Raw genomic sequence first — 23,372 nt, 5'->3', positions numbered from 1 at the left:
ATGACCTGTGAGTCTCAGATCAGCTGCTCCACCCCAGTGCAAGAACCTGAAAAGTTGTAGGCCTTTTGCATTGCACCTTTTTATAGAGTGCAGCATTTATATACTTCCATTTTATTGTACAGTCATCTTTATTTCCAGTAAGCTCTTTAAAGAAAAGTCACACTTTACCCACAGGGTGCAATCGACACGTTACTGTGCTTCCTCTTTCTGACAAGTTTTATTTTGATGAACTGCTATTTACAGCTTCTTCACACACGCTAACAAACACACACAGTATCTTAGTCATTCGTTCTGTGGTCGCTGACTGTTTTACGTTCCAACTGTTTTTGTTTTGCACTCTTCAGGAAGATGGCGACATCAAGGAGATCAACATTACTCATGTGGTCAAAGAGGGATCCGAGAAGGCCGACGCCTCTCAGTTTGAGCTGCTCAAAGTGTTGGGACAGGGGTCTTTTGGCAAGGTAACACAAGCTTTCATTTTCTTGTACTTCTTTATTTATTTACTACCAACTGTAATGTCTCCTTAGTTTTTATACACGTGTATAAAAATGACCATTCAAATGAATCTGTCCTGCTCTTTCTGCGGCTCCCTTTTGTTTTCTCAGCCTCTAAATCCTGAATCTGATATAACCAGGGGTTTTTTGTTTTGTGGTGCATGTTGCAGGTGTTCCTGGTGCGAAAGGTGACCCCTCCAGATGACAACCAGCTCTATGCCATGAAGGTCCTGAAGAAGGCCACACTCAAAGGTACTGCAGCGTGGGAGGTGACTGAATGGTGTCATCGCAGGGGGGGGCAGTATGAAATGCTGGGGGGGCAGTATGAAATGCTGGGGGGGCAGTATTGAAATGCTGGCTTTGTGGTCATGACATTTCCCAGAAGGGGGATTTTCATGACCCCAGCTGACGACCTTCTAAACCTGTCTGAACCCATCATCGTGTGCAGAAGGTTGATGGGACACATCTCCGTTTAGAGGGGAGCAGATGAAATAACAAACATTTCATTATAATTGCTGTGATTAAAGCCCCGTGTTTGTCTTTATTTCGTGTTGCGAGACAATTGAATGTCAAAAAAAGGATTCCGAACCAAATAATTCACAGATTCTAGGTTTGTCAGTGTCACAATTTGCTGCATTTCTCATTCTTATATCTTCGCAATTAAAAATATTTTTGGATTTGGGTCAGTTGAAAGAAATTGCGATGAGCGTTTTAAACAATTTTCTGACATCGTGATCTCTTAAATAGATGAATGCATAGTCCAGATAATCATCAGTTAGAGCTGTGTATTTATTTCATCTGTAGATCTGCATTCGGTCGTCTCTGAGATGGGGCGATTTCAGAAAGCTCTTTCTTTTTGGCTGGTGCGTTCATTGATTTTTCTTCTTCAGGAGACGATACCCTCAGTTTCACATTGGAGGGTGTGTGCTTTTCCTGTAACTCAAAGACACACACTCTCAGTGCTATGTTGTGAAGCATATGTTGTAGACCACCGCAGCTCTTTGTGACATTGTCACCATTGCACAGAGGTGTGGTCTCAGTCGTCTTCCTGATAAACATGAGGATTTGTTCACATAGTTCAACCAAATGTATGTGGTTAGTTTCAGTTGAGCGGATTTACACATTTTATTTGCATCATCTCTCAAGCTCAGTTTTTGTTCACGTGAACATTTGGTTTATTGTGTTGAATCCACTTTACTCAACATTTAGTTAGAACACAGTGTAATGAACACGATCATTTGCTGGGAAACAGCAACGATGACTCACACAGCAATGAATCACTCAACCTGTTTTTTGTACTTTTACTTCATTGAGAAATGCTCGACCACCTGTTTTGATTTTTAAAAAATCCATTTATCCCAAAATGACAAGAGCCGTACTGATTTACTGGTATGATAACTTTTATTTTAATGAATTAAAGTTCTTATATTTGGTTGTATTTGTGCTTTCTTTTCATTTATAATAAAGTTTGTAAATTTATTAAAGTTGATATATATGAGTATAAATTTAACACGGACTGTATTTTATTAAAAAACATCAGTTGGGCTCTAATGACAACAATTACCAGAGGATTGTTATGCTCTGTCTTTGAAATAATAAAGTTTGTGTTAAATTTGAACTCGCACTCACTAAAACCACACACACACTAAACAGTATTCTTATCCCTCAGTGAGAGACCGTGTGAGGACCAAGATGGAGAGAGACATTCTGGCAGACGTCAACCATCCGTTTGTCGTCAAACTGCACTATGGTGAGTCGGCCTGAAGGTTCATTTATTTTTACCTCCTACACCTCGAAAACATTTTAATGGATCTACTGATTCTGTTTTGTCACGTTTCTGAATGAGACTTTTATATATTTGCAGCATTCCAAACCGAAGGAAAGTTGTACTTGATCCTGGACTTCCTCAGAGGAGGAGACCTCTTCACGAGACTCTCGAAGGAGGTGAGAGACATTTATATTGTGATGTTTTTACAGGCTTTTTTTTCTGCAGGCATTTATCTCACTTGATAATAAACATTTATGTAACTATTCTGCATTCTCTCACTCTTGTGCTTTTATTCTTTTTCCTTGTTTCATGCTGGTGCGGCTCCCAGGTGATGTTCACAGAGGAGGATGTGAAGTTTTATCTGGCAGAGCTGGCCTTAGGACTGGACCATCTCCACAGCCTGGGCATCATTTACAGAGACCTGAAGCCTGAGAAGTAAGAACAAAGTAGACAAACTGAAAACACACAAACACACACACACACACAAGCGAATGCATATTTTAATGTCTCTTGTACGCCTGTGAATGTCGACGTGGTGCAGTGGTGCTAAATTAAGCGGCAATCTTGTAATTAGACCTACCAGTGATAAGCAAAGGTAGTGAAACCTGTATCAGCCGCCATCATCGTTGTTCCTGGTGCATGTTCACTACACAAAGCAACAGTGGGCATGCACAAAGTAAGCTGTGACACCATCATTTCCCAAATGCTGTGTTTTACATGTGCACACGGATTCACAGAAAGATTTTGCTTATCTGCTCTTCAGATGGTGTTTTTAAAAAATCTCTATTTTAGTGACTTCAAATGCTGATTGAGCGTCGACGAGGCCAAATATGCTAAATATCCACATGAGTGCAGACAGGTTTAAACTTCACCGATCATCAAGTTTTACCTTTTATAGAGTCAAATATCCGGAGACTACATCCGCATCTATTCAACTCAAGTCAAATACATTCTTATAATCCTTGTGGAAAATCTTTTTTATTTGGATTAATCTAATAAATGAATCCAATAACCCGGACAAACCGTGATGAGGTTTTTATTCAGTGTTTCGATTTGTATCAAAATTATTTTCTTGTTATTCTACTCTAACTTCACCTGGTGGGTTTTTTAATTAGCATTTTGAACATATGGAATTATCATTCCTCACTAACGAGCATTATGAATGCAAACCTACCTCATTAAACGCTTGTGAAGCCCCTTTTTGTTTTGGACCTTGCGTTGTTTACAGCAGCTTGTTGTCTTCTTCTCTACATTTTAATTGCTTTTCTTTATGGCACATTAGATCCGCCAGCTGCGGATATTCACTCCCCAACCTCTGCAGCTTGTAGCCTGTACGCACACCCTCATGTTTGCAGTAGAACAGGATATAAACGCAGTTATCAAACAGTTTTCTACAGTAAGACATCACATCACACCTGATTTTTATTTACATAGGTTATCGGATTGATACAGAAATTGTATGGTCTTCATGGTCTGGATCTCTGATCTTTAAATTCCCAATTTACTCCTGCGCAGCTTTCGATCTAGGGCAAAAGTCTGCCGTCATTTTCTGATTCTAGGCTGAAAACTAAAGGGGCGACAGAGCCCTTGCCATCAGGGCCTCAGGGTTCTGGAAGGAACTGCCTGAGGAAATTAGGTTGTCTGAGGCAGTGTCTTCTTTTAAAAATATACTTTTTCATAAGCCATATTCCTACATTAACTTGTGACACAGGTTATTATTGCTCTTTATCTCTATTATCATTATTACCATTATTATTTATGTACATCCTTCTGTATTTTATTGTTTTGTTTTCTTGTTGTGCAGAACTTTGTACTCTGTTGAAAAGTGCTCTATAAATGAAGTTGGTGTTTATTACATTTTGTCCATGATAACTCAAGACTACATTAAAACGAGGCTGGATGAATTTAGACTAAATTGATACCAGTGTCTGCAGCGTGTCATTTCACAAGAAGAGAAACGTTCACACCTTCTCAGACGTTCATTTTCTAACATTTAACAATATTTTCTTCCAGTATTCTCCTGGATGAGGAGGGACATATCAAACTCACAGGTGAGTCTCCTCCTACACACACACACACACACACACACACACACACACACACACACACACACACACACACACACACACACACACACACACACACACACACACACACACACCTCTACCTTCCTGGTCCAACTCGTTGACCTCCATTACTCACAGTGTGGTGGCAGCTTTATCACAGTGACTCATGATTCCTGCACATGGGCCTGTATACCCAAGTTAATTATTACACATTATCTCACTGTCGACCATAATCGCAGCCGTTTATTTATCCGCCATTGAACCAAAGGTGAACTTGGGAGGTTTTAGAGAAGCAATACAACAAGTCACAAGGGTCAGAGGCAAAGTAGAAAGTGTTGTGAGATGAAATATCCTCCTGCTTTTACATTGCAGATTAAACTTCAGTTTATTGGTAGTTAAAATATTGTGGGGAAAGGTGCTGTTAAATTAGACACAAAAGAAATCTATAGCCTATTCAGAATGATGAAAACTTAATTTGTGTAGCTCTAAATCCCAACATACACTATCTCAAGGTATCTCACTTTATAGATTAAGGTCTGGACTGTACAATATTATCGAGAAACCCAGTTCCCACACGACTGTGGAGAAAAACACTTTTCAAGGGGAGAAGCCACGAGCAAAACCAGTCCCATGATGGGCGGACATCTGCCACAACCGGTTTGAATGAGAGGAGAGAGGAGAGACATGGGGGAGAGAGGAGAGACATGGGGGAGAGAGGAGAGACATGGGGGAGAGAGGAGAGCTGGGCTAAAAGGGGGATGAAAGAAGAGAGAGAGTGGGAGAGGGAGACTGACTGTGTGATGTGTTTTTTTTCCCCAGATTTTGGTTTGTGTAAAGAAGCCATCGATCATGAGAAGAAAGCGTATTCCTTCTGTGGCACTGTGGAGTACATGGCACCAGAGGTTGTGAACAGGCAGGGACACACCCACAGCGCAGACTGGTGGTCATACGGAGTACTGATGGTAAAAAAAATAAAACAATCTTTAACGTGTTTGTGTTTGTGTGCGAGTCAGAGCTCTAGATTGTAAATGTGTGTTGTGTATTGTCTCCTCCAGTTTGAGATGTTGACAGGAGCGCTGCCATTTCAAGGGAAGGACCGCAAAGAAACGATGAGCCTCATTCTGAAGTGAGCGTCCTCTGCAGGGAGGAATCATCACACAGAAGCCAGAAGCTTTTTAAAAACGCCTCCGCTCAATTTCAAGTGTCATAACGTAAGCTGTGTGTCGTCTGTCTCTCTCTGCAGGGCGCGTCTGGGAATGCCTCAGTTCCTGAGTTCAGAGGCCCAGTCGCTGCTAAGGTCTTTGTTCAAGAGGAACCCTTGCAACAGACTGGGTTAGTTTCATATCAGGAACATGATTATCGCAGAGGGCAGCGTGTTATGAGGTTATTTTTCCTTTCTTTACTCAAGAGCGTTGGTCTTTCAGTTAAAGGGGGAGTTTAATGTTTAGATTTTGTAACGCTCTCACTCAAAACCCTTCGCTTGCGCTCATATATTCATATATAGGGGGAATTGTCCTGCCCTCGTTGTGGGTGCGCTGGCTTTATGTCTTTGAGAGTCCCGTACGGTTGGGTAGTTTAATTGGGTTCATGTACTCCTGTCCTCCACATCTTTCACCGGCTTCTCATCTGTGTGCTTGAAGAAAAACAACGATACCCTCATAGAGTGGGAGTCCGGCAGGAAATCTAAGCACAAGCATGGTATATTTGAGTGTGAGCGCAGGGTTTCAAGTGAGAGCGTTACAGAACCTGAAATTAAACTGGAACACAACGCTCTTGAATATTGAAAGGGGAAAAAAAGCATAACATATATGCTTTTTTTTGAGAAAAGGGGTCAAACTGTCCTTGTCTTTCTTCAGAAACATGGTTGAGATTCCTGCTGCTAAATGTTGATGTTTCATTCACAGGATCTGGTGCTGACGGTGCAGAGGAGATCAAACGACACGGTTTCTACTCCACCATAGACTGGAATGTGAGAATATTTTAATATGCGCACATTGAAAAACTACAATGGGAGGGTTTTCAGTGATATTCTCTACTCAGTTGTATGGTGAGAGTAAAGGTCCTTTTTATTCTTTTCAGAAACTCTTCAGGAGAGAAGCAAAGCCTCCATTCAGGCCGGCGGTGGCGCGACCAGACGACACATTCTACTTTGACTCCGAGTTCACCTCCCGCACCCCTAAAGGTCAGAGGTCAAAGCTCCATCCATGTCTATTTCCTATCAGGATTTCCTCCCCGAGAGCGGCAGCAATTTCCCCCCCTCAGCTGAAAACACAAATCAATACAGGACTTCATTTAAAGGAGACAGTTGCACTTACAGCGCCATTAAAACGCAGTAATACTTAATTATTACGATGCTCGTAAAGAATAAATGAGCTATAAGTGTGGTTTATTGCAGTGGCCTTTATGAACATTAACAACTCCAGTCTCCCCTTTTCTCCCTAACACTTGACCTTGTTGCATTACTGTATTACAGACTCGCCTGGCGTGCCCCCAAGTGCCGGAGCTCACCAGCTTTTCCGAGGCTTCAGTTTCATCGCGTCGACTCTGTTGGACGAGGAGGGTTTGGTGGAGCCAGTGCAGCCTCCGCCACATCCGGTGGTCCAGGTCAGACTGCGGCTGTTTCACAAACGACACAGTTAGACGTGTTAGATAGCAGTTTCTGTGAATGAAGACGTGATGGAGGAGGGAGAAAAGGGCAGATACAATGTGTGAGGTGCGTGTGAGGCAGATAGGAGGTATGGAGGAGTGAAGCGACTCCAGATGACTGTTTCACGCCTGACAGGATCACTGATTAACTGTGTTAGACTGACAGACACCGTTTTACAAAGAGAGAGGGGTTGCCAGAAATAGATCCAGCTCCTTTGCCAACACCCATCAACATCCTTCTACCTTGTCAGCTCTGTCAGTCGGTCACGCCTCCCCCCCCTCACCACCGCTCTTCTATCTACTCGTCCTCTTGCAGCAGCTACACGGGAAGAACCTGCTGTTCAGCGACGGCTACGTACTAAAGGAAGATATCGGCATGGGCTCCTTCTCCGTTTGCAAACGCTGCGTTCACAAAGCCACCAACACAGAATACGCCGTCAAGGTACGAACGCACAAACGGAGCAATCACAACTCTATGTCTGGTGTTCCACTTCATGAAAGATGTTATGTACAGAATACTAGACCTTCGTTATTCTTTATTAATGTGGCTGTTTTTTCCTTGATTGACAGATGATTGACAAGACCAGCACAGACCCCTCTGAGGAGATAGAGATTCTGCTTCGATATGGACAACACCCCAACATCATTACACTGAAGGATGTGAGGATAGAAGCATTTATGTCACAGTATTATTTCCCTGGAGTGCTCTGAATGTCACAGTTGGTGATATCATCGCTTGTGCGTTTTCCGTCCCAGGTGTACGACAACGGTAAGCAGGTGTTCCTGGTGACGGAGCTGATGCGCGGTGGCGAGCTGCTCGATCGGATCCTCAAACAGAAGTTCTTCTCGGAGCGAGAGGCCAGCGCTGTGCTTCACACCATCACCAAGACCGCGGAGTACCTGCACTCACAGGGGGTGAGCACCAACACAGCGCTGAACCCCTGTGCCCCTTTACTCTTTCTTTACCACACATCCAGTTTGCACATTGTGATTCCTCAACATACCAAGGGCAACAAATCAAATTGAATAAAACTATGATTTAAATCTGCTATTTGGGGGAAAAAATGGAGAGAGAGGGTTGTCCATTAACCAGAAGGTCGGTGGTTCGATTCTCGGCTCCTGTAATCTGCATTCTGAACCCCAAAATTTTGCCTGAAGGCTAAGACTGGAAAAGTGTTATATAAATAGTCAATTTACCACTTAGTAGTGATTTATATCCTGAGGGAAATATTTATGTAATCGCTTCTGACACATTTTGTGACTTTTTTCTTTTCAATTTTATAATTTATGAAATAATTATAAAATATGAATCCATTATTTTAGATTCAATGCCAGTTTGAGTTTTAAGAAAATGAGTATCATCTGATTTAAAATGAAAATAATACAAAAGTCAAAAGCAAAAAGAACAATTGCAAAATATTATTTTCCCTTCTCTTTGTTTTCATAATTTATTGTCTTTTACTCGTAGGTGCATTCACTATTCAGAAATCGAAGCTTTTGGGATGAATGTGGATATCAAATCTGGTTCTTTAAAAAATACAAATCCTGATTATCCCCCCCCGTCCTGTGTCCTCTTGTCCTCCAGGTGGTGCACAGAGACCTGAAGCCCAGTAACATCCTCTATGTGGACGAGTCGGGGAATCCAGAGTCAATCAGGATCTGTGACTTCGGCTTCGCTAAGCAGCTGCGGGCCAACAACGGCCTGCTGATGACGCCCTGCTACACCGCTAACTTTGTGGCCCCCGAGGTGAGCGGGCCACATGTAGACCATCTCTCCTCATTTGTAGGAGTCGAGGCTGTGTCTGTGTCTTGATGTGGATTTAAACTGTTAACTGTGTTAGACCCTGAAATACAACGCGCGACTGTCTCTGACTACGTTACAGGTGTTGAAGCGTCAGGGCTACGATGAAGGATGCGACATCTGGAGTCTGGGAGTCTTACTCTACACCATGCTGGCTGGGTAAATAAAAACACTCTCGTATGAAACTGAAACTGAAACTCTATTTCTCACTGCTCTTCATACTCAATCTATCATCTGTCCATATCATCTGTCTAACTTTAACTTCCTCCAGTTTCACTCCATTTGCCAACGGACCAGAGGACACCCCCAATGAGATTCTGAGCAGGATAGGCAGCGGCCGCTTCAGCCTGATCGGCGGAAACTGGGACACTGTGTCTGATGCTGCCAAGGTTAAACTCCAAATTTGCTCTTTTTTGTTTCTGTAGCTCAGTCAGACAGGAGCATGTCTGCCCGTCAGTGCCACAGTTAATGTGTGTTTTCCCTGTAGGAGCTCGTGTCCAAGATGCTTCATGTGGACCCTCATCAGAGACTGACTGCCAAGCAGGTCCTCAAGCACCCCTGGATCGTCCAGAGGGACAAACTACCCAACAGCCAGCTCCCACACCAGGACCCCAAACTGGTCAAGGTAACGGCTGAGAGCATTCTCTGAAAATGTAGAGGGGGCCCGAGCCTGTGGCTGATCAGAGTAGATATTTCACATATTTAGTTGTTCTACAAATACAATATTACAAGGTGCTTGACAGTTTTAATATCTTAATTAATCACAGTGGTTTGGCTAATACGTAAATATGTTTTATTTTTAATATGGCAAAAAGAATAAAAAATACAATGTATAGTTTGTAGAAACAAAAAACTGTGACCACCACTTAAGATTTTTGAATTAGCCTACATTGCTGCCACATGATTTATGTTGCACTGAAAGTTAAAAATGTTCCCTTTGCCGACATTGTTAATATTTACAACTTTTTAAAATGTTCCATTATGTAATACATTTAAAAAGTCAGATACCAGTCTCCTAAACATGACAGATTTTCTTTTTTTCATCTGGAAAGGAAGTGAAAACCTCCGTGGTGGTTTATTCTCTAGTGGTCAGCCTGTCTTTATATTACTGAATGGCTTCCTTTTTCTAACTCACATTCTGGATAGTAACCATTTCATATACCACCTTTTTTATCCACAGGGTGCAATGGCTGCCACCTACTCCGCCCTGAAGAACTCCCAACCAACTCCGGAGCTCAAGCCCATCGAGAGCTCCTTCCTGGCTCAGAGGCGCGTCAAGAAGCTTCCCTCTACCTCCCTGTAGAGACTCCAAACCACCAGTCATCTCACTGGAGACTGACCAAAAACCGCACCACCCAGTCAGCTTGCTCGGGGGGGGGGGACTCACTGTCCACACGTCACTTACCAGCCAAGGAACACCGACTGTGGTCCTGATCCCTCGCCCCCCCTCCATCCTTGTGACCTCAGTTGTCCCGCTCCTGCTATCATCCTCCTTGTTCGGGCTCATCAGCTGCCGTTAGTCAGTCTCCTTGGACAAGAAAAGATGGATGGGGGGGTGATGAGGGCAAAAAAATGTGTGCGGGTTTTTGGCAGACGTATAAGTGGCTGTGTGTGAATGTGTGCGTGTGTGTATGTGTGTGTGTGGTGCAGCCACTTCTTCGATTGCGACAATGAAAGTTTTCCTCTCGTCATCGTTGCTGTGATTGGTTGTCATTCAGCTTGCTGCACGCCTGTCCGTCCGCCTGTTCCGTTGTTCGTCTTCTTGTCCTTTTTTTCTGTCACGTTGATGAGCTTTATATTACCGGTCGTGCTGCCAAATCAAACCTGTGCCGACGGCACACGCACCACAGTACTGTCCAGCTGCTGTTAAATGTTTATTTTCAAAGAGCATTATTAATATGAAAATGAAACATTTCTGCCATAAATGCCTCTTTGGCTTTGGTACAGACAGAACGCAGGGATTCTGGGAAATGTCAAATGCTGATGTTTTGGTTAATGTCAATCGATGCTTTTGTTTTGTTTTACAGAGAGCGCGTGTGTGTGTGTCAGTTGCATGACTTGCTGTGTGTGTGTGTGTATGAGTGTGTACAGTCTTGCGGGATGCTGCAGGGTCATGTGCATGTGATGTGATGACGTCGTGTGGCTTCATGTTTCTCCGCTCCCTTTACTCTGCTTGGTCCTCCCGCTGGCAACTGTCTGTTATTTTTTATTACTACAAAAACTAGTAAAATAGGTGGCTTTCTGTGAAAGAAAACTTGCCCAAGGAACTGTGTGGCATGTTAAAACTCTATATTTGCTATCTTGCTTTTCTCGTTTTCTCCATTTCGTTTCTTGGATGATGCGTATTGGATGCTGTTTTCCTGTGTTGGCTGCTTTTGTTGTTGTTTCTTTCTTCTTTTTGTCCAAAGAAAGTGTTGATTTAAAATAGTGAAAGACATGCTGGGCACATCACAGTCTGTGGACTCAAAGCCGTCACAGGTCTCTTCTTCTGTTTTGGAAACGTAGGGAGGACGAGCGGACCGTCGTCTTTACGGAATCGAGCACTCGGACGCAGCCGCTCCCCTCCCTTAGATTCTCTGTCAAGTCACTGGTTGTTAATCATACACGGGCCTCCTCTCAGTGTGGAGTATCTTCACCCGTCTGGTGTTAATTGATTAACACCCGACTGTTAATTATCCGACTTTTCCTCCCAGTGAATTTGAGAAATCCTAACGAGCATGTGTCACTGTAAGTAGCCTCAGAGCGTAGGTCCTGCTTTCAGCTCGGTGCCTCGGCCTACAGGTGAGGCAGAATGTCTTACATGGGAAAACACGTGAACCCCGAGCCATGCAGCCAGAAGATACTGTGCACGTGTAGGAGGGCAGACCTGTGCTGCGGCTGAATTAACATATGAACCAGCTGTCTTACCTCAAAAGGGATCAAAGTTCTATTATAATTATTGTTTGGTGGCAAAACTCTCCCTCCTTTGACTAAATTGATGGTAAGATGTTATTGTATGATAAAGATGAAGATTTTTATATCTTACGAATATTAAAAATTCAGTTGCTACGACAAACTGTGTCTCTTGTTCTGTGTAAAAATGAGTTCTCCACTGTTTTTTATTACACTTCTATTAAGTTAAGGGACCCAAAGATGACAGATTAGAAATACAAAGACACTACTCAGCTAAAGAAGAGCTGGAGCCTACATTTCCCGTAATGCAACCAACAGCAGCTTCTCTTTCAATGTTTTCTTCCTTTTAGTCAAACTTTGAAACTTCCCAGATAAATAAACACTTGAAAAATCATCAGTGTGGACAAATTATCTAACATTTCATAAACCATATTAGAGAAAAAGTATTTGAGGTGTACTTTGAGTTGTTAGTTTGCTCCCTTTCCCATCTGTTAACATGGAGGAAGGGGTGATTGTGATCCATACTGCAGCCAGCCACCAGGGGGCGATCAAGATGATTTGGTTTTGGGGAGCTGTTACTTAGCGCATACTTACATATTGTCTTTGAGTACATCACATACAACATTTTACTACAGGAGCAGTTTTAATTTATCAACTAACTATGAAATGAGTTTGATGCTCTGAGACTTTCTATCTTGCACATATACGTTTTTGATTTGTGATTTTAAGGTAATGTGGTTAACAGATATTATAAAGTCCACTGGTCACATCCAGTCATGGGGCTCTGCAGACTTTAGTACCACAGCAATTCCTTACCTTCACACTGATTTATATCTAGATCCATCAGAGAGCCCTGTATCGAAACTGATCTCAGAACAGAAAATGGTGCCCTGGTGCATCCCCATAATGCACCTGGTTATCTGACCTTCAGCTCCTGCCTTCTTGTGGGTCCTCAGCCTGGTGTGGTTCCTCTGCCGGGCACTGGGGGGAGTCAAAGTGTAAGGATGTTTTCATGTTAAGAGCCAAATGGATCCAGGCCCAGAGTTGAATGCGTTTCTGTCAAAGACGACATCACATGCTGTCGACTCATCTGAATCAGTCATTTATCCAGGGTCTTACTTGTTGCTCTTAAATATCTTAATGTATCAGGAAAACAAATATCACAGCTTCACACAAAAATCTGAGCCGTTTTGAAAAAAGGGACAGGAAGTACTCTGTGTCTGTAACTGTCTTTTAAATGCAAATCAATAGTTAAACATGCACACTGTTGAAAACCTACAACATCTGCATGCAAATGACTTCCTGCTTCAGCACCTCTCCATCTGTTTCTTCCTGCCTGTAGGATCCTGTCATCTCACTCCATCTTCTCTTCCTGCTCTCCCTCGTGTTCTTTCTTTCCTGCACCATGAACACATCACAGCAGGTCCTGCTTTACAGTATCAACCCGTAGCATCAACACATACTGTATGCACAGCAGCACACGCTTACATAACAGCCACACAGAAGCTGCTGCTGCTCCTGCTGCTCCTGCTGTGGGGCTGCATCTGCATTCCACTGACGTGCTGTGCACCGCCATGTCCGAGAGAAATGCTTAAGTCTTAACTTATTTATACAGACACACACTTATACACTATATATATATATATATATATATATATATGCAGCATTTTCCAAAGGGCTTTGCTCACTGTGCTGTGATGTTATCGTAACAGTAATTCACTGGAATTAATGACTTCCTGCTCTTGAATGCACATGCAAGCTGTACTGACACAAATCAATGTCTAACTCCCCCCCCCAGTTCTCAACTGACGCTCCTCACACACAGACACGAACACAGGTTTGTGCAGCTACCCTTATTTACTCTGCAGAGGTTATGCTTTTGTTACATCTGTGTATGTTTGTTTATTATTTGTTTGCGAGCAGGATTACACAAAAACTACTCCACCGCTCTATGACATTTTTTGGAGGGGTGAGACATGAACCATGAAGAACCCATTAAAAATGTTGGTCTGGATCCAGGGTTTTTTCCCCTCACTTTAACCATGATGGATTCAGACCTAACACTAACCTTAACCTAACCACAATTCACATCTTACCACTTAGGAGCTGATTGTGTTTTACCTCATTAGGACTTTGGTCCCCATGAGATCTGGTCCTGACAAGGTCAGTGTTTATGCTGGAAAGGGTCGGACACACGGACACACACACACACACACACACACAGATGGACTGACTCAGCCCGCAGCAGACTGATATTGATTACAAAAAAGCAGAAAGCCGGCATCATCACCATCGTCTGTTGTCCATCTCTGCAGCTGTCAGCTGAAGCTGTTCTGTTCTATCGGAGGTTGAATCGTCTTTGTTTTCTGATAAGAGTGACAGGGTTTGAACGTACAGTGCATGTGAGAGAGGAGGCAGATCCCTGTCCTATCTATAGAAGGATACTGTCCAGGCCTGAATAAATCACTAGATGTGCCTCTCTAGTTTAAGAGCTTGTGTGTGTGTGTCTTTTTCTGGCTGTTGTCAGTTGTGAAGTGATGCTCATAACATTCCATCAGGTTCTGTTTAATGGCAAATGCAAGCACAAAAAACCTGACTGACACTGTATCTCGCTCTTGCTCTCTCCCCGGCACGTGTCTCTAAAGTAATTTATCATTTTTATGGAAACAAAATGGTCACACATAATTCATTCTCACCCTGCACACGTACACTGTGATAGCTTTTCTACACACAACAAACACTGCACAATTGATACTGGATACTGATATACAGGTATGACATGTCACATGCAATGCACAGTATATAACAGGAGCAGCACCAGACATGGAGCAACGGCCCTGCTGCTGCTCAGTATAAGACAATAATGAAAGACGTGTGTGAAAATATCTAGGTCACATCTGACACATCATTTATCATAGGACCAATAAGATCCCAATGCTCTGGTGAGGTTTCAATTTTTCAGGCCTTTATATACAAGAGGCTTATCTTTCTTCTTGGCCATTTTTTTACTTTTTAAGTGTAAGGCCTCTTTTACAGCCATCTTTAATAGATGAGTGTCTAAACCAAAGCCAAACACACCCTAAATTATCCTGTTCATATCATAAGTTAACAGGGAAATGTGACAAAACAGTTGCAAAAATATTAATAGTGACGTTGAATGTTTCCTAGATGGACTGGAGCTCTAAAATAAAGATTTAAAAATAAATCTATTTGACTTCAAATCGCAGTTTTCATTCAGTTGTACTAAATGCATTTATAAACAACACGACAGTACATGTATAAATCCTTAGGTTCGACATGCACGCACACAGATTAAATAAATCTGGACCAGAGGGTTCAGCGTGAGAGACTGAGAGGTTTCAATAAAATTGGAGCTAAAAGAGAAAGAAATGTACAGAGAGGGATGATGGACTGGGTTTGAGATATTTAAAGGATTTGCACACTTGTATTATTTCCACACACTTGATGCAGAGACATCTTTGACATTGTGTGTGGGCGTCTGCTGCAAGCGAAACAATGCGTCCAAGTACTCGTGTTTGACTCTGTCACAACAAAACCGTTTTTTGGTGAAGCACTGCTGTGTTTGCAGCAGGCGGGGCCAAGTCCTGCTGCTCAAGATGTTTGCCAACGATGATGGCAGTCTGTGCGTGCAGCAGTGAAGGCTCCACGTGGGGTCAGAGTGTGTGAGTGGATTTTGACTGTGGCATGTTGCACAACCAATAGTCTCATCCAAAAATAGGCATCATGTAAAAAATAAAAAATAAAAGCAACCACTCAAGCATCTTGTCTTGATCCCTGAAATCGTTACTTAAGAGCCGGGATGTTTATACTGAGCTACTGTGTAAATCTGAGGGAAACTGTGCAACACGTGCAAGTAAATGTTTCCGTATCCTGCACCATGTTACCAAAGTAAAACTTTCAGTGGATATCCTGAAATGTATACAGAATAGTTGTGCATTGTTTAATATTAAGGGAAATTAAAGCCTCTTAAACTTTTGATCATTCAAAAAAGATCTATCTATCACTATCTCTACATATCTCGCTACATATCTCGCTAGATATCTCTATATACCTATATATATCCCTCTCTATTTCTATCTTTATATCTCTCTCTTTCTCTCTCTCTATATATATCTATATATTTATCACCCTCTATCACTATATCTCCCTGTATAACTTTATCTGTTTCAATCTCTCTTTTTGTCTCACACTATATATACTGTATATATATATATATATATAACTCCCTGTATAACTCTGTCTCTTTCTATCTCTATATCTCTCTTTATTTCTTTATCTCTCTCCCTATCTCTCTCTCTCAATATCTCTACATCTTTCTCAGTATCTCTATAAATCTGCCAGCACAGTTGTCTTGGTATCCTCTTTATGATGATAATACTTTTGCAGTCGTTCTTATTTTTCTGGCTTTTTGAAAAGCAGGTTAAAGACCTGAAGAGCACCTTCCTGTCATTTATTCATCCTATAGGTACATAGAGTACAAGCTCTTCTTTCTTGTTTTCCATCTCTGTCTTTGTAAGTCTCTCTCTCTCTCTCTCTCTGGAGATCACTAAAGCTAAAAGCACGGAGAGAGTACAGCGTCAGTGCTGAGATGAAAAACAAAGAGCTAAGTGAACACTTTAATACGCCGGCGCATGCACACACACCTCTGACCTGCTAAAAGCCTCATCGTTTTGACTCACTCTCGCTGAAGGCAAATATTTAAAACATCACTTCTCAGTGCTCCAAACGCACCACAAACCATTTTTCGATCATGGGTTTGTGTTTGTGTGTGTGTGTTATTACTTCTGAGGGTATTGGAGTGAACTTATCCTGTGTGTTAACTTCTCTGATCCTATCACGTCTGCCAGGCGGCTGCAGAACCAGTCGATATATGTCTAGACGGACAGGATAAGCTTAGATGTTAGGGGAGGCGACATTACAGCTATCAGAAGAAGAACACTGTAAGAAAATCCATATTATTTTAAGTTGATGTTACTTGTCAAATCTGAAACATGAGTTTGGGTGTCAGTTTTTAAACTAGGTGAATTGGTAGATTGAGGATTAAACACAGCAGAAGAGCTTTAATTTGGGTGATATGCTCTGAAAAAGTGGACTACCAGACTCACCAGACCCTGTGAGCACGAGGATCTTTTCCATTCTGTTAAATGCTGCTTAAAACTGCCATGGAATAAACGTGAGTACAGTGACCTTGACCTTTGACCACCAAATTCTTCATCTGTGAGATCCAAGTGAGAAGGATTCCCTGGAGGTGTTCATGCGATATCGCGTTCACAAGGCAAAACCTTGACCTTTGACCTTTGACCTTTGCCCCCAAAAATATCAACAGTTCATCCTTGAGTCTAACTGAACATTTGTAGCAAATTTGAAGAAGTTCCCTTAAGGCCTTCTTGAGATATCGTGTTCACATGATATTATGTGTGTTATTATGTGTATGTGTGTCTGCGTGTCACATGTGACTTAAAGCTTGGAACTGCCATGGAGGTCAAAAGAGGGAAATTTGGGAAAGAATGAAAACCGGGAAATGGTGATAAAGCTAAGCAGGAAAGTGATACACACACACACACCCCCGCTTTCGCCATCTGATGTTGAGGCTGTGTTGCTAGGGGCAACTATCTGAGCGAGAAAAAGGAATAGAGAGGGAGATGGAGAGAGCAGCCGGTAGGAGGGATGGCGGCAGAGAGGCTGGGAGAACAGAAACTGAGCCAAAATGGCCTCAGCAAAGGGGAGAAAACCCTGATACTCCTGCATCTCTCGCCTCACTCTGCCTCGCTTGACTGAGCAGAGCTGATCAAAGCAGAGCTCCGCACGACGACGAAGCAAAACAGTCAAGCAGAGGACACGACCGTCTGCCAGCATCAGCAGCACAGAGGCGAAGCTGCCCAATCATCGGCTGACGTACCCAGGATTTCAGCAGCCAATGAGTTGTCAGCAGGCTCCTCCCCAGCACAACCACTCAGATGCAGAGACAGCACAAGCCTGCCTGGGATCTCTTATTAATGAATGGAGCAGTTGCCCGGCTGCATCACTGCACATCTCCGCTCCGTCTGCTCGGCTGCTCACCGCTCCGACACAGGAAGACAGAGGGACAACACAGACGGCAGCAGCAGCAGCACAGGAGGAGCTGAACACCAGCCATGAAGCGACGACAAAGAAACACAGACTCCCACGATGAGGACACAACCGAGAACATGGCAGCAGCTATTAAAAACAAGGACCCACATCCAGATCTTCAACCACCGGGTTTACCTTCTCCATCATCATCATCTTCTCCACCTCTTCTCCCGATGGCCCTGCCACCTTCCACATCTGCCTCCGCTCTCCTGGCTCTGGCCTCACCGGCCACCAGGCGCTCCATTTCCATGGGAGACTTCCGGAGGGTGGCAGGGGCTCTCCTAACCAGGTCCGACCCCCCGTCCACCTCAGCCACGGCCCCCTCGTCCAAGCACGTCACCCCCAGCTGCAGCATGGACTTCGAGGCGGCTCGACGGCGCCTCCTGGAGGTTGAGGAGCGCCAGCGGGTCATCAGAGAGATGGAGCGACGGCTGGAGGAGCTCAGGGAGGTGTATGTGCGCTCGGAACAGGAGGTAGTGGTTCACGGGGAGGTGGTGTCGAGGATATCTAGCGGGGCCCAGCAGGGGGAGGTGTGTGTGGCGGAGAACAGCCAGCGGCTGAAGAAAGGCCTGAGGTTCAAGAAGCACCGACCCACCATTGTCTTCTCCTCCATGCTTGGACTCCGCACGTGCCTGCCCTGGCCTGTGAAGTTCAAATAGGACTTTCCACCTTTTTCAACTTTTGCTTTAGAAATGTGCTTTACATAAACAGGAGGACAGACTTCCATTCTTTAGAGATCACACATTGTCACGGCTGCTCTACAGTTTCCACCTCTCTGCTATTATATCCTGAGGCTGGTCCTCCAGGTCTTTAGAGTGCCTATCACAAATGCTAGTAAGGAGCTTCCTGTTAGGAGCATTTCTGACCAACTTCAACCAGTGCTATGTGTACAGCATGTCATTTTGTTTTTCTTGTTTACCACCGATACTTTGCTGCTTGCATTGACTTGAATAGGAGGGATTGGACATTGAGATAGAAACCATGGTGCAGTCATGTTCAGGTGAGGTACCAGGAGCTTTGCTGTGCATCTCTTTATGTATGCAGCAACGGACAAAAAGCCAATGAGGAAGTCAACCTGTTCAACAGTGAGAGGGAAAGGAAAAGGGATGAGAACGAGGGAAGCATTGAACCAGAGGAGAAGGGCAGTGGAAGTGGACAAGAGATGAAGGTTTGGTAGGGATTGCTGCATTGTTATAAAACCAAGGACGCAGGAAGGAGTTAGGAAAAGAAGAAAATGTAGTGTGTACTTTAGAAGGCTGAGACTTTTCCCGTTAATCGTGCCTTGGCTTCTCTGCGACCATTCGTCCACCACCGGTCACACACACCGTTTTTTTAGGCGGCATTGAACAATTGGGAGAGCGAGAGAGGAGTTCACACTGGGACGATTCCACCTGTGGCCTCTTTTTTTACCCAGTCACCTAGCAACCGCTCGTCTCTCGACCCTAAATCCGCTTCCGCAAAACCTCCAAACGTATCCGGCAGAGCACCGTAACCACAACACTGCTCCAGCGCTGCAGGACTTAGGATCTATACGTTTCTGCTGCGTTTATTTAAATAAATTTGAATATTATGGTGGATATTTCTGATTCAAGCTTGTTGGACCTGATCTTTTACTTGTGGTTGCACTTAAGTTAAGCCATGCATACATTAGCAAGGAGAGCTAACCATCACTGATTGTGTGTTGGTGTTGAATGTGACAATGGCAAGTGGTTGGCACCCCCGAACGTCACCGGTTTTGTAGTTTGCACGGTAACAGCTTCACCACTATTACGTGATTTCAATCAGTTTTTTGAGGCACAGTTTTGGAAGCTAGACGACACGTTTTCATTTGTTAGGTCACTTTAATAGATCGGTTGATAATTGTGTTGCACTTGTTCACGCACAGACGTATCTGTCCCATATGCAGTGGATGACCTAATTTCTACTTATAGATCACTCTGTTTTTTTGGCCTAATTCTTCTTTTCCTTCCTACCGTTCCTCTTGTGTTTGGATTAGGGGATGACTACGTATCTATTCCACCAATCCCTTTGCTTCAGCTTTGTGTGTGTGTGTGTGTAGAAAGCACAGCCAGTACACCAGAGATATCTATTTTTGGCATTCAAAGGTTATTGCACAGAGGCAGGCATTCAATCTTGGTGCAGCAATGTGAGTGCATCTCAGCATCCATCTTTATGTGTGTGCTACTTTCCAAAAGAATGAAAAAGGGATTTCTGCAGAGCATGAATCCCAGATTGTGCTTCTCTTCTTCTTCTTCTTCTTCTTCTTCTTCTTCTTCTTGTGTGCTGTTTGCTCTTCTATATAAATGACCCCTGAAAGAACAAAGGCGGAAGGCTGTTTACAAGACAGGCATATGCTCAGACTGTATAATTGCTCACTGTAGGTTTCTGTGCAATTATATATTCCAGTTTTAATTGCTCCCTGGATGGAGAGACGGGCATGATGGGCAAACGCTACTGCGTCATTTGAGACGCATTAGAGAATCATGTAAAACCGACAAGGGCAAAAGAAGACAGTGATGTATTGCTCTAAGACCAGGCCGCTTGTTCTGAGGCAAAGTGAGAATAAAAACAGAAAATATCTAAACAACAAATTAAGTTTAGTAATGTACAGTAAGTTGATGCAAATCAATCAGAACCAGGCCACAGGTTCATTTTGGTTATTTTCTAATTTGACTATAAGGGCTTCAACGACTTATAGTTTTTTTTTTAAGCACAGTTAAAGGGTTACTCAACCAATTTTTTTACATAAATCTCAGTGATAATAATAATAATAAATACAAATAATAAAAGGTTATATAAGCTCAAGGACATTTAAACAGTACCTCTGCAAAATTGGTCATTGGAGACACATGAATGAAATTCTAGTGCATCATGGGAAATATAGGTTCCTATTGATCTGAAGCTTGACTTAAAAAATAGACTTGAATATTCAGGGAATCTGTTGTTGGGTATCTCGCCCCTGAGTTCCCCCTTTAAGTGGTGCAGTGTTTCTGACGTTCAGATTTCTGATCGCCATGGTGACTAATTATTGAATGTTGACTCACTTTAAACATTCCACACATATACACAGCCAAGGGAACTACTGCTTTCTGTCTTTGTGCACATCTATACCAAACAATATTCAGCTGAGGTCAAGCAAGTGCAGAATAAAAAGGTCTTTTAGGCCTTAAACATGTCTTCATTAATCCTAATGTATGTGTACAGCTAGAGCTACAACTGAATATACAGCTGGCCTATATATTGCTTTTTAATATGCCTTATGCAATGTCTGTCTACACTTAGAATGGAACCAGTGATGAGAGTGATGGTAAATAGGTGAACTCACTCATTATCTGGTCAGAAGAAAAAAAAATTAAAAGAAAGAAAAACAAACAAGTCATACACTGTTGTGGCACTGCACCTTTTGTGTTTTTCTATGAATGAAAACTACGTTTCCCAAAGACCTCTGGGCCCACTTGCAGAAAGAATGTAATATGTTACTCAAGTGTTTCATTTTTTCTTTCCTAAAGACTAAATATCCAACTGTTTGAACCTGTGGTTGATAAATGGAGTGGAATTTAATATAAGTTTCAATGATCAGCGAGTAAACACTGACCAACCACATGTCCAAAAATTACCTTTCTAATATGTATTTATTCTTTTCTGAATGTTTGAATGTTTTGTGTTTGTTCCTGTGATGTGTTTTGAATTTTACGCTCTGGTGAACTAAGCACAGAACTTTTAATGTTTCCTTAAATCAGGTGTTTCTTAGCTTTTATTCACACTATAATTGAAAAATGATATTCTACTTCAGAATGAATGTTAAGTTAAAATGTCATATGCTTAATTGTACAAAACAGGTTTGGAGTCAATTTACTTTCATTTCCAAATGTTAACTGAAACAGTTATTTGTGTAATTACATAGCCTTAATGTAGAATCATTAATTTGACAATTAATGGTTATAGTAATCTTCAAATATATTTTAAAAACAGCTGGATGGAAAGTAATTTGTCCCCAAACCTCCCTCATGTATCAGCACTGTGTCTGAAAAAGGCGTTTGCTCTCTGCAGTGAATGAATGTAAGTTTTACCACTTGTTTTATTTTCTTGACATTATCATTTACTTGAGAACAGAGCTACAATGTACAAGACTAGTAAATGTTTAAAGATAGATTTCATTTGCGACATCATCAAGTTTTGTATGATAGGCTGAATTATTAGAATAAAAATGAATAAATGACTGAAATGTTGCAGAGAATTGATTCTTTCCTCTAAACGGGCTGCAGACTCTCCTGCTGCAAATCGCTTGTATAAAATATTAATTTCTAAAAGGTGGGATCTCTAAATATTACATCTTTTGCAGTTATGTGGGAGGCCTGGGAGCTGTTGGGTCACCTTGCAGCAGCACAGCTTGCGCCTGTTCAGCAGAAAACTGCTCTTTGACGTGAAGCAGGACGCCGCAGGCCGGAGAAGAACAGACTGTGACAGAGCTGCTTTGGTGCACATACATTAAACATGAATTATTCCTGCACTCAGTCATTTGCTTGTCGATTAGAGCCTTTCTCCCTCGGTTGATGATTTACTTAAATGGATGTTAGATAACCCCTCGTTCACATTAAAAGCACAGAATTACTGGAAATGTATATCCCACTTCCAAGTGCTCATTACTGCGAGCCAGGATTTGTGAAGTTGCATTAAGCCGATGGTTTTTGCTGCTGCTCACTTAATGAAAGGGCTGCACCCACGTAGATGGCTTTTAAGTGGGCACATCCCAGTATACGGGGTATTAGAACATTTGAACATCCTCTATTATTTCTAGAGATTACAGACTCTGATGCATATAAACTTATTCAAAGAAAGTTAATAATGGGACCGAGCCACACTTCTCTTCTCCCCCCAGGAAAGATAGAAACCTAGAGATTAGTGCCGGCTTTACTCTGCATTTCATGGATTAATATTATATTCCACTGCATGTATTAAATTATTTTTGTATGTGTAGTGTTTATGTATTAATACATATAAAACAGATTAGTGAATGAATACATTTACTACACAGTATGCATAATAAACTTTCTCAGAGTGCATACATCGTATTGTGTGCAATTGTACAGGCAGGCCGGCCTAATGGGAGAATGTGTGTGTGTGTGTGGGGGGGGGGGTCTACTGAGTGGACAGAGGAGAGTAAGCTGCGGCGGGCAGCATCATTATCCTGGCTGTTAGAGGTGGCCCGTTATGTAAGTGACAGGTTGGAATTTCATCATCCAGGCTTTGGGACGGGGGGGTCAGGGCTAAGTAACATCCGGATGGAGGCGAAATGAGGCTAGACGGGTGGAGAGGTGCAGGGAAAACTGCCAAGAGAGAGATGAATGGATAGATGGAGACATTTTGGCTTTGGGAGGCAGAAAAGTAAGCTATGAGGATGGCAGACAATGGCGGGGAGAAATTTAGTTGTAGACAGATTATTTTGCCAGAAAACAGTGAAGGACATCAGTGGTCTCTTTTCAAACTCATATTTTTGGATATTTGATTGAAAATGTATTTTATTGTAGACCAAAACTTGTGGAGGACATACCTCCACCAAGGCCCAACAACAG

At 42.6% G+C, this 23,372-nt stretch overlaps 2 protein-coding genes and 1 long non-coding RNA gene across 6 annotated transcripts in view; all 3 read left to right on the top strand.

Moving 5' to 3' along the window:
- The window catches only part of rps6ka1 (ribosomal protein S6 kinase a, polypeptide 1), a 49,376-nt gene extending 37,545 nt beyond the window's left edge, over positions 1–11,831 (top strand). For all 4 annotated transcript variants that reach the window (XM_034576414.1, XM_034576416.1, XM_034576415.1 and 1 more), the window contains 20 exons: positions 345–461; positions 665–746; positions 2,164–2,244; positions 2,359–2,438; positions 2,591–2,697; positions 4,276–4,313; positions 5,148–5,290; positions 5,384–5,454; positions 5,572–5,660; positions 6,233–6,297; positions 6,408–6,510; positions 6,802–6,932; positions 7,291–7,416; positions 7,545–7,634; positions 7,731–7,889; positions 8,560–8,721; positions 8,858–8,934; positions 9,047–9,164; positions 9,263–9,400; positions 9,956–11,831. In XM_034576414.1, the coding sequence (XP_034432305.1) occupies positions 345–461; positions 665–746; positions 2,164–2,244; positions 2,359–2,438; positions 2,591–2,697; positions 4,276–4,313; positions 5,148–5,290; positions 5,384–5,454; positions 5,572–5,660; positions 6,233–6,297; positions 6,408–6,510; positions 6,802–6,932; positions 7,291–7,416; positions 7,545–7,634; positions 7,731–7,889; positions 8,560–8,721; positions 8,858–8,934; positions 9,047–9,164; positions 9,263–9,400; positions 9,956–10,078 (2,100 nt within the window). In that variant the 3' untranslated portion in view covers positions 10,079–11,831. The remainder of the gene's footprint in view (positions 1–344; positions 462–664; positions 747–2,163; positions 2,245–2,358; positions 2,439–2,590; positions 2,698–4,275; positions 4,314–5,147; positions 5,291–5,383; positions 5,455–5,571; positions 5,661–6,232; positions 6,298–6,407; positions 6,511–6,801; positions 6,933–7,290; positions 7,417–7,544; positions 7,635–7,730; positions 7,890–8,559; positions 8,722–8,857; positions 8,935–9,046; positions 9,165–9,262; positions 9,401–9,955) is intronic.
- Positions 11,832–17,341: 5,510 nt separating this feature from the next.
- LOC117756099 lies at positions 17,342–18,890 on the top strand. The gene has a single exon (XM_034576435.1). The coding sequence runs from the start codon at positions 17,823–17,825 to the stop codon at positions 18,456–18,458; it is 636 nt and encodes a 211-aa protein (XP_034432326.1). The 5' UTR covers positions 17,342–17,822; the 3' UTR covers positions 18,459–18,890.
- A 606-nt stretch (positions 18,891–19,496) lies between these two features.
- Positions 19,497–23,372, top strand: part of LOC117756100 — a 12,639-nt gene continuing 8,763 nt past the window's right edge. The window contains exon 1 of the long non-coding RNA XR_004612733.1: positions 19,497–19,854. This is a non-coding gene — a long non-coding RNA (uncharacterized LOC117756100). The remainder of the gene's footprint in view (positions 19,855–23,372) is intronic.

This window comes from Hippoglossus hippoglossus, chromosome 22 (assembly GCF_009819705.1).
Source record: "Hippoglossus hippoglossus isolate fHipHip1 chromosome 22, fHipHip1.pri, whole genome shotgun sequence".
NCBI classification, from domain to species: domain Eukaryota; kingdom Metazoa; phylum Chordata; class Actinopteri; order Pleuronectiformes; family Pleuronectidae; genus Hippoglossus; species Hippoglossus hippoglossus.
Note: the sequence above shows the minus strand (reverse complement) of the source record. Positions and strands in the feature narration are given on the sequence as shown.

Excerpts from the sequence above, each read along its gene's own strand:
- LOC117756099 (XM_034576435.1), top strand. The coding sequence starts at position 17,823 with ATGAAGCGACGACAAAGAAACACAGACTCCCACGATGAGGACACAACC.